At 42.6% G+C, this 11,155-nt stretch overlaps 1 protein-coding gene across 2 annotated transcripts in view; it reads left to right on the top strand.

Moving 5' to 3' along the window:
* The window catches only part of Mthfs (methenyltetrahydrofolate synthetase), a 34,482-nt gene extending 26,225 nt beyond the window's left edge, over window positions 1-8,257 (top strand). For both annotated transcript variants that reach the window (XM_031343521.1, XM_031343522.1), the window contains exon 3: window positions 7,888-8,257. In XM_031343521.1, coding sequence (XP_031199381.1) covers window positions 7,888-8,120 — 233 coding nt within the window. In that variant the 3' untranslated portion in view covers window positions 8,121-8,257. The remainder of the gene's footprint in view (window positions 1-7,887) is intronic.
* Window positions 8,258-11,155: the final 2,898 nt, after the last annotated feature.

An 11,155-nucleotide genomic window follows, 5' to 3' on the forward strand; every position in this document is an offset into this window, starting at 1 on the left:
CGGGGTTAACATGAGAGAAGTGATTTGGCAGAAACAGAGAAATCCTTCCCATCAAGGCTGCAGGTAAGGGACAAGTGCACAAAAGTGGGTGAAGGCAGGTGCTCTCCAGTCTTAAGTCATGGTCTCTATTTACATGGTCTCCACTATACATAATGGCCCTGATCTAATTTATTTCTTCAGGGATACAAAACCCTGAAAATCTCAGTGGGTACCCTCTGGATTCCAATCCATGTCTATAACTACTTCCTTCATTTAAACACATAGTGTTCATGGGATTAAATAAAGCCTTGCATTCATGGTGTACTTAAGCTTTCATTGAAGGTATAGATGGACTGTCCACCTGGTATCAGCAGATGTCCCCTTTGGCCCAGGAATACATTTTACCTGGTGTTGTATGGTTGGCCTCGTGTCCTGATGATGAATGTTGATTCTGTATTTTGATACAAGCATTGGTGCCTGTGTCCAAGCAAGAATGTTATGTTAACAATGGCAAAGTGAACAGTGAGGGGTCATCCTGTCTCCAGATGTGTATGATTCCACACTAAGATCCCCCGTGGCTAGTACATATTGAGACAGAGTGAACATGCATTTGTGACATAAATATTTTTAACTACCTGCTTCCGTTAGGTGATTTAGTTGATTCATGGATCTACGGGTTTCTCTTTTTCTTAATTTTTATTGCATTTGTGTGTGTGTGTATGTATGTGTGTGTGTTATATGCTTGTGGAGTCGGAGGACAATTTGGGGGACAGTCAGTTCTTTCTTTCTACCAAGTGGCTTGATGGCAAGCACCTTTAATCACTAAACCTCTTGCTAGATCAGAAAATTTTTTTTTCAAAACCATTTATATGTGTAATCAGAAGTGGACTGTCTTGTTGCAACCCATACAATCCATACAACCCATACACATGCACGTACACAACCTGACCTATCTACTTACGTTGTGCATGGTTTTGTTTATTACCTCACGTGTTTTTCGTTGTTTTCCCATGAGGAACAAGCATCATATGCCAGTCAGCTCTAGCACAGCCATTAAGAGTTCAAGGTATTTATCTCTGAGTTTATCTTAAGAGCTGTCATGAGGTACTGGCACTGTGTTTTGTTTGGGATTTCCAATTCTTTATGCCATGAAAGCATGCTTGGTGGACATATCTGAGTCTCTGCAGTCACTTGTATGACCTCAAGAGTAGACATGTAGCCGTTAAGTTGACATTTGATGTTACTACGTCAGGGACACTTTACATCATAATGTGTTTGTTCATTCATGGTTTTAGGTGAAGGTGGTTTTGACTGACGTTTCATAGTTGATATGTGATAGTGCTAAGATTTCAACCCAGTAGCCTATCTAGAAGCCTGCACAGCCCATCTCTCAGTAAAATGGAAGTCCTACAAAAAGTCTCACTTGTATTAATAATTCTACGAGGTTTAGAGTTTATGTGATTGTGGAGAGTTGGTATGCTGTAGATTTATAACTAAATTATTGTGAGCTAACTTTGGCCCCCCAGTAGCTGTTCATGGCCCAGTGAAATCCTTTTGTAACAATATGCTAACAAACTACTAGCTTGCACCAACCTAAAGGCTAAGAGTGCCACCAGATACCACCTGAAGCCTAATACTAATTCCCCTGTTTTTCTGTCACCGGCTGATCTGATGCATCCACCATGTATTTGGAAAATGCCTTGATTTATGACTTTCTCTTGTTCTGTAACTATAAATACTTCACAAAACTGTTACCTCCACCCCCGGGACATGGCATTTGGCATAGCTTGAATCCACGTTCCTGGATCAGGATCACTGATACTTGGCTTTAGAGTAATTTATCCCTTATTCCCTCTGAGGTGAGAGCTGTATTTTTGCACTGGTCATGGCCTCTAAAGTAGTTATCCTGTGGCTGCTTCTTCCACTGCTTTGCTCAGCCACACTCGTACCTGTTAGCAGTGGAAACAGCGTAGATGTTGAATCTTGACCTTCCTCTTTGATCTGAGTGACTCTAAAGAATCCTTTGAGCTCTGAAATGCTTTCCGTGTGTGAAGAGCAGTCTGCACCCTCCTGCCTGCCTATAGATGTAGCAATTTTACTTTTTATTCCTAGGGGAGAGGAGAGTGCTGGGCATTGGTGGACACTGCACCAATGTTGACTCCTGAACACTGATCTTCTTGACCCTGCCCTGTGGTTCAGAGTCAGGTGTCTCCTGTAGTGATCTAAGCAGGTGACTACATGGATATGGTCAGGAGCCACAGGCTATCATTAGGTCCTTCACTCTCATCCTTCCATTTTAGAGAGAGCTGAGCTATAGGGAATCCTAGAAGAAAGGAAGGAAGGAAGGATTCACACTGCTTATTGGACCCCAGGGCAAGAGCTGCTTACAGCATAGTGATTTGACAAAAGAACTGCAGAGAAGCTTAAGGAAGGCTTGTTATATGACCATTGCTGTATTAGATGAGGTAGCCTTGGGATTGGAGCACAGACACCCAGGTAGACAATCACAAGTGGGCTTGTGAGACATGGATCCCTTGATGTAACTGATGTCACAGGAATACAAGGGAAATGAGGGTAATGGCCAGGAGACTAATGGAGATTTTGCATAGCCAAGTAAAGATACCTTGGATACTATTGTTAAAGGTGATATACTAAATGTACTTTTTGGAATTTTTTTCTTTTATCCTGCTTTCTTTCTTTCTTTTTTCTTCTTTCTTTTCTTTTCTTTTTCTTTTTTGTAATTGTTGGTGTTTTCAAGGCAGGCTCTCATGTAACCCTGGATGGCCTTGAACTCTATATAGTCAATGATGACTTGCATTCCTGATTCTCCTGCTAAAATTATAGCCTAGAATTACATATATGGTTTACCATTCCTGTTTTCAGGCCGTGCTGAAGATTAAACATAGGACTTTTCACAGTGGGTAAACATTCTGCAACTGAGCCATATCCCCAGTCCTGCTAAGTGCTTTTGAATAAGGGAGAGTCAGGAAGAAGCCTGCATTTTAGGAAGTGGGATAATCAGCTGAACTTTCTGGAGGAATGGTACAATCAGAACCACAAGATGAGAACCCTGGCCCTAGTGCAGAGGGGTGACTGCACTGAGTCATGTGTGTTAGTCTCCTAAAGGAGAATGTATAGAAGATGTGATCAAGAAATGCAAGATAAAGAGAATTAGAGGGAGGAGAAGAATGCTAAGAACAGTGCCTGTTGAACCCAGAGCAGGGGCTGGGCATATCTCTTGGGCTCCATCACTTATTCTCAGGGTCGGGGCAAAAACCATCCAGTGGCTGAACAGGCTCCGTCCTGGAGACTTCTGTCCCGGGAGTCTGTGTTCAGGGTGTTGTCAGAGACATCGATGTTATCTTATTGAAAATGGTGTTCCCAAGGGTGAGCTAAATCCTCAGAACGAGGGTGAATAGAAGCATGCATAAAGCCCCCTTTTATTTTCTCTAAAAGCCTATTTCCCAGGGTTCCTTTGGCTGATGAAGAGTCCATGGCTCTGCTTGCTCCCATCCCCTGTGTGTCCCTTACTATAACAGTTATCTTCTTGCCACCTCTAAGGGATGTTGTTCTTACCCTGGCCACCTTTGACCTCTGTCCTTATTTCGGAAACTCTATTATCACATGACAGGATGGCAACTGTAGCCTCCGGATCAAGTCTGGTCCTCTACCTATTTTAGTAAATGAGCATAGCTAGTTATTTACATATATACTGCTTATGGCTGCTTTCACAGTACAAAACTGACCTATGGTCCACAGTATCTCATAGCCTAAATTGTTTACCCCTTGGCTCTTTATAGAAAAAAAAAATTCAACCCACCTAACTCTGGCTCTTCACCTACGCTTCCCTAGTTTTCTTGCTCTCTCCTTGGCTGAACCCTGAAGCAGGAGTATATACACCAATCAGTTCTAGGGGAAGACTACAGTAAGAAGCTCTGCTCCATTTCACTGGGAGTTCCAGAGGAACTTCATTCCTTTCTCTACCAGTTCAAGAAATAGTGCCTCATATTGCTTAATTCAAAGGAGAAAAGTCTCATAATAAATGTGATTATCTTGGACTGTGCTTAGCAGGAGAGCTCATAAGCATTATCTGATTTAATGTTTGTGACAGCAGTGAACAAGCAGATTTGCAGGTGGAAAGCACGGGCTGGAAGGCTATCACCCTTGATCCCACAGCTAGGAACTAGCATGGTCCCTGCCCCTTACAAGCTGCCTTCAGAGGAGGCTGCTCTTTCAGAGCAATACCAAATAAGGGGAAGAAGAAAGATTGCAAACAAACACAGGGTATAAGGCTGGTGTGGTTTTTCCAAAGGTCAGCTTTGAATGCAAGAGAACTGTGGAACTACACCTTCCCCAGCAAATAAACAATAAAGTATGGGTGTTCAGAAGAATTGACTGAGCCCCAGAGATCTCTGTCTGAAGGTCTTGTTGCCATCCTGATGAGCGGAGCCTCTTTAAACTCTCCTAGTTACATTTCACTTGAGCTAGGCCTGTGAGGCAAGAGCAGAAGGGTTAACTGAAATCAGGTTTATGGTGGTCACTATGCTATTGTCTTCTGTTTATGAACCTTGGCTGATTGTAAATCATGTAGGAAGAATATGTGTGAAGAAGGGAGGCTTTTCTGTTTTTCCTATTGAATTTTGACTTTATGATACATTAGGGTGTGTCTGGGGTCATACTCTAGTATATGTGGCATGGGAAGCTTGTTGAGCCCAAACCTGACTTACTTGTCCCACTGATTTCTTCACTGGGGAAAGGTGACATTCGAAATGTTATGGAAATGTGAAGAGTGTCAGAGATTTAAGTAGGTAGGTCAGGTTGTGTATGTGCATGTGTGTGCATACGCACGCAAGTGTGTGTGTGTGTGTGTGTGTGTGTGTGTGTGTGTATCAAACATCAGAAGAGGAAAAGAAGAAAGAAAGGATGGTGGCAAGCCACAGAAAGAACTTCAGAGGCAACGGCAGATGGATGAAGTCAGGAAGGAATGCAGTGTACATTCAGAAAAACACTAAGATTCACCAAACAGCAGAAGTGGGAACATACCAGAAAGGACTTCCTAAGTAACAACTGGAACCAGGGCCACAGTCAAGTGCACAAAGAGTAGAAGGGATTTGGGTGGAAGCAGTCCTATGGGCAGGGACTCAAAGGCCAGCATCCTACATAGAATGCTGGGACCCCTGCGGGGCAGTTTCAGATCCCTGAGTTAGCCAGTGGCCCAAAGGCCATTCTCACTTCTGCTTAACAGCTATAGAGTTTCACGTCTAACTAGTGGCCATGCAAGGGTAGACTTAATCATTTTGTTCCATAATGTCACTTCTTTAATCCAAATATATATATATATACACACACCTTAAGAGTTATTGAAGTCGGGGGTGCCATGCCAGGACTGATCTGTCTAAAGATAATGTACTCATCTTTCAGGGTCTTTGTGCTCTAGAAGTCTATTAACATTCAAGCATGAAGGATGACTTGGAAAAAATTATGGCCTGCAAGGGAAATTGCTGTCCAGACGCGTCGACAGAGACATATACACTCAGCTCTACAAGACAGACTTCCAGGGAGAGCAGCAGACCAAGCACAGGGAAGAGCAGGAGCAGCAAACTTGATTCTAGTGTGAGGGCTGAGAATGGTTTTCCTTGACTGTTGCTCTCTCTAGTCTCTTCCTCCACCAGAAGGAATGCGGCGACTCCAGAATTCGGCCTTCTTTCTGTAGGAGGTGGCGCTGGTGAATATCCCGGCTGTTCTGTTGCCATCTCTTTTTGTTGCTTTGCTTTTATAGGCTTTTTTCCCCAAAGATTTAGTTATTATATGTAGCTACAATGTAGCTATCTTCAGACCCACCACAAGAGGGCATCAGATCTCATTACAGATGGTTGTGAGCCACCATGTGGTTGCTGGGATTTGAACTCAGGACCTTTGGAAGAGCACTTAGTGTTCTTAACCACTGAACCATCTCTCCAGCCCTATAGTTTATTTTTTATTATGTTAACTAGTAACCCATATAAGATGTTACTTCTTAAAACTTTTAGGTATAGAGTATATTTATTTTGGCCATAAACACAATGTCATAGCAGAGCTCTAGAACTTTTCCATCTTGCATGGATTAGATGCTGTACTTATCAAATAGTATCTTTCCCTGGTCCCTGGTAAATGGCATTCTATTTTCTGCTTATAAAAGTTTTACTATTCTATATACCTAATATACAGTGCGTGCATTTATATGACTTTTTTCATCTAGCACAGTGTCCTCGTGGTTCATCCATATCCAGTATTACAAAATTTTCTTCAATTTTGTGGCAGATTAATACATTACCGTATGCATGTGCCATGGCTTTGGTTACTGTTTGTTTGTTTTGATCAGTCATTACTCTGGTGGGCATTCCTGCTCTTCTACCTTTGGGCTGTTGGGTACGCTTCAACATGAAAATGGAAGCGTAAAGATCTGCTGAGATCCTGACTTTAGTGGTTTTGGATAAATGCCTAGGAGTAGGGTTTCTACATCTTATGGTAGTTCTACTTTTAATTTTTTGAGAACCCCGTGTGCCATTGTCCTGGCATTTGTTCTTTCTTCCACTGCTGGAGAAAACTGCACACCTGTCGTCTCTTATTCCTTGCCCCAGTCTTTCTGCCCCATATGAGACTGCTGCTTGCCCCTTCCACACGCACCAACCTGCTACCATGTTCTTAAAAAGCCCATGTCGAGCCAAAATACCCCCTGACCAGGACTTCTTATCCAGCTAAATTTACTTACTCTCTACTGGAGTCTCTAGAGCGTTTGCCTCTGTAGCTTTGGGACAGTTGATAGAGATGTTGTCCTAGCCTGATGTTACATGTTATTTTAACTGAACTGGCATCTCTTGAAGGCAAGGACTCTGTGTACTCTCTGAAGATTTTACAAAACACCTTTTCACATGTGGAGAGGCAGAAATCATAGTACACATATATGTGTTACAGGTTTAGAAGACAGGAACTTTAAGTTAGTTGTTCTGGAAACATAAAGAAGGCAGCAGCAGGGTACAAATGTACAGGACACTGTCCGTTCCTATAGAAATAAATTAATGGGACATGGATAGAGAGGAAAGATCAGTGACATCACCTTTTTTATCTTTATTTTTATTTTTTTTAAGCAAGCAGGCCTTGGAATAGACAGGCAAGCTTAGAGGGTTGGATCTGCCTGCACCTGAGCTCTTCAGTGTAGGATGTTAGCAGGGAAGGTGAACATGTTCATGGCAGGAACAGGAAGTGGGGTTCACATCATAGGAAGTCATCAGCTGCTTGAAGCCAGGACCGATCAATCTGAACAACCTACTTCTGGCACCCAGAGCTGAGAGTCCTTGGCTTCCAGCCATGTTCTGCCATGGCAGCAATGCTGTCTGTATGCTTACCCCCACACATAAGCTTTAAGTCTGAGCCTACCCTTGCCTGTCAGTGGGAGGGAAAGGAAGAGGAGTGGGCCTTATGGACTGCATGGTGCTCTTAAAACCTTTGAAATAGCTCCAACCTTTTCGTCTTCCCTGGCCTTCTCACATCCTTCCATCTGTCATGATCCCAGGGTACTGACTCCCAAACCAGACAGGTGTGAAGAATCAGCTACATGCTAGAGTTAAAGGAGGGTCTGAGGTCTGCCCACGGAGAGTCCTCTAGCTGATGCGGATGAGGCCTGGAACCTGCCATTTCTATAGAGGCACACCAAAGGACTGCGGAAGGATGGATGCAGGACTGACAACGTTGCTGAAGAATTATTTCCCTTGTTCAACTTGTCTTTTTTCTTTTTTCATGATTTCACAAGGATTATATACTTTTTTAAAAAAATGGGAAAAACGATTGATGTTAATAGAAATGAGATGCTATCCTGAAGCATTCTTGAAGTAACCATTGATACTCCAAGTACATTTCTGTTTTCCACAGGTGGACTTGACCTCATCTTCCTTCCTGGCCTCGGGTTTGACAAAGATGGCAACCGGCTGGGGCGGGGTAAGGGATACTATGACACCTACCTGAAGCGTTGTGTACAGCATCAGGAAGTGAAGCCCTACACCATGGCTTTGGCTTTTAAAGAGCAGATCTGTTCCCACGTCCCAGTGGATGAGCATGACATGAAGGTAGATGAAGTCCTTTACGAAGACTCCCCAGCATCTTAAGTTACTATTCTGTACCAGTGTAAAGAAAATATGTATATTTTCCTCTTGTCAAAAATGACTCAAAATGTCACATTAAAGTGAATATGTATTGTGATTTTTAGTGTAAAAATAAAATAATATGAAATCCTCTTTAGAAATCAATAGAAATGTTACTATTAGAATATTAATGCAAATGGAGGTGGAAACCGCATGGTTTTCAGCTTAGCTTTCTGGTGTTAAGATGGTAAGTTGACCTTTCTGTCTTCTAGTTTAAATCAAATATTTATGAGTATTAGAGAAATATAGAAATTGGGTGTGAATGAAGGCATTGTTTCTTAATATCCAGTCATAGGCCTGATTGCTCTGGCATATGGAGACTCAGCTGCTATTAATTGGTTTGGCAGTACTTGGTATGGATAAAATATTCCCCAAGAATATTATTATACCACCTAATCATGGCTTCATTTACTCACCTCAAAGTTTTGTGTGTGACATTTTGTAGCTTCGTGTGGTGAATAGATGGGAATCTTTTGCAGTTTACCTACTTTGATTCAGTTGATTGGTCTCTGACCCGGAGGACTTATATAAAGAATCATTTCTGTTAGTTCGTGGGTTCCATTTGGAAATGGAAGCTGCCACGGCCTGGACATTGCCAGATGGCCTCCCAGCCAGGGAGAGGTACTTTTGTTGAGGGGAAAGATTTGGTTATCACAAGACACTCAGGGGTCTTCCTGGACATGACTGCGTGCTTGGTTCCACCTGCAGCCTGTCACCAGCTCCTGCTGGCATTGCCTCTGGGGTGCGGTCTACATCTGCTCTCTCCTTCCTGTCTTCCTGCTCCTAATTTCTTCAGCTCTTAGCATTTTTCAGCTCAAGTAGGCAGGCTTTGTGCTCAGCCACTTTTGCCTCCAATTTATTTCAGGGATGATCTGATAAGACATAAATCTAGTGTGGACAATCAGCATTGAAGTATTTTGGAGACGTGTTAAGAAGTAGACACCTTCCACTGTGGGAGAAATCCCTTGTAAGGCCCCTCCTTCTTCTACCATCTCTTCCCTCTCCCCGTATGTATGTCTTTCTGTGCATGCTGCAAGCATCACAGGCCCTCTGCCCAGTGCAAGCCTGTTTTCTTGCATCTCAATGCTGGCTTCTTTTGTCCTGGGAGCTGCTGGGTACCTTCAGGGCTCTGCCCTTGCTTTGTTTCTCCAGGAGGTCTTCCTTAGCCCCCCTCCTGCCAATCCTAAATCCTCTTCCTTCTCTTGCTGTGGCCATTGCCTATTTAATCACATTGTCTTACGGAGCAGCTACTAATGTCCATATCTGTCCCTTCACAAGGCCGTAAGTTCTAAAGAGCTTCTTGTCTTCAGTAGATGACTGATAAAGAGCATTTGGTAACATTGTTTTAAAGTGGAAACAGAGTATATGTACAATTATTTCATTCTAAACACACATCTACTATGTTTTACATAATAATATACAGTTTGATATTTTGTGCACAAAAAGTAAAAAATACATATTTTCTAAAAACGCCAATTCAGGCTAAGAGTGGATCTGTACAATTCAGAGTATGCAGAGAGAAATGAAAGAGAAATGGAATTACTACAAGCTGTGATGGCATTAGTAGACTGATTAATCTTATTCAGTGTTATTATAACTGGCGTGACTGTTGGTGTGAAACAGTTAAATTATAACATCACTGAGCTGTTGAAGATCAAGAAAGCTTTGCTTTCTTAACCTATGTTATTCTTGTATTAAAAGAGAACATGTAAGAGCCAGGTATAGCCGGGCACTTGGGAGGCAGAGGCAAGCAGATTTCTGAGTTCGAGGCCAGCCTGGTCTACGGAGTGAGTTCCAGGACAGCCAGGGCTACACAGAAACCCTGTCTGGAAAAAACAAAAAACAAAAACAAAAACAAAACAAAAAAAGGGGCAGATGTAGTTAGAATAGACAAATGACTTTCCAGAAATTGCTGAGCACTCAAGATTCAGAAAAATCAAAAGCCACATGATCTCTCTCTCCCTGTAATGGTTAATCTTGTAAACTTGACAGGATTTAGAATTACTATAGAAACATGTCCTTGGGTATGTTTATGGGTGTGTTTCCTGAAAGGTTTAGTCAAACAGTGAAGACTTACCCAAGATGTGGTAACTGTCTCCTGGGGTGGGATCCTGGGCCAAATGAGACAGGAAAAGTGAGTTGAGCACTAATGATCTTTGCTCTCTGCTTCCTGACTGTTGGTACCTCTGGATGCTATAGTGGATTGCATATTGCCAAAATAAATACTTCCTTAAGTTGTTTCTTATCAAATATTTTGGTAATAATGAGCATATCAACTAATAAACACCCCTAAAAAGAGACAGCCCTTTCCGTGTGACCAAGCTTGCACCGTGGAATTCCAGCTGAAGGTATTGGAAGGACGATACTCCCCTCCCCCCATGTTATAGGGTAGGATAACACTGTAGGTAGACTAGGTATGTAGATTAGGACATCTCTGACTCAGGGAGTGTGCAGCACAGGGTAGGGCATTATGTATTATGATTTGAATTCGAAATGCTCCCACAGGTTCATGTTCTGAAGGGTTTCCCCCAGGGACAGCATTGTTTTGCCTTTCGAGGCAGAACCTAGCTGGAAGAAGTAGGCCATTGGAGGCAGATCTGCCCTGGTTCCTCTCTGACTTTCTGCTTCCTAATCTGCTGTGATGTAGCCACACACACCCCTACTGTGAGTGACACTTCTATAGCATGTCTTCCTTGCCTTCATGAACTGAAACCCTCTGAAACTGTGAGCCCAGCCAAGCCATTCCTCTCTTCATTTGTTTTTGACGGACACCCTGTCACAGCAATGCAGAAGTAACAAGTACACACTTTCAAAATGAAGAGAGTCTCAGAAGGAGCCACCTAGATAGAGGAGAACCAGTAAGTAGATACTAGCTGAATCCATTAGCCAGAAAGGAACCAGAACTGGAAAACATCCGAACCACAATTGAACTAATACCCTATGAAGTTGTAGTCAGTGGTTAAGAATAACTCACATTTAATCTCAATGTTCCCCTGCCT

This window comes from Mastomys coucha, unplaced genomic scaffold (assembly GCF_008632895.1).
Source record: "Mastomys coucha isolate ucsf_1 unplaced genomic scaffold, UCSF_Mcou_1 pScaffold23, whole genome shotgun sequence".
NCBI classification, from domain to species: domain Eukaryota; kingdom Metazoa; phylum Chordata; class Mammalia; order Rodentia; family Muridae; genus Mastomys; species Mastomys coucha.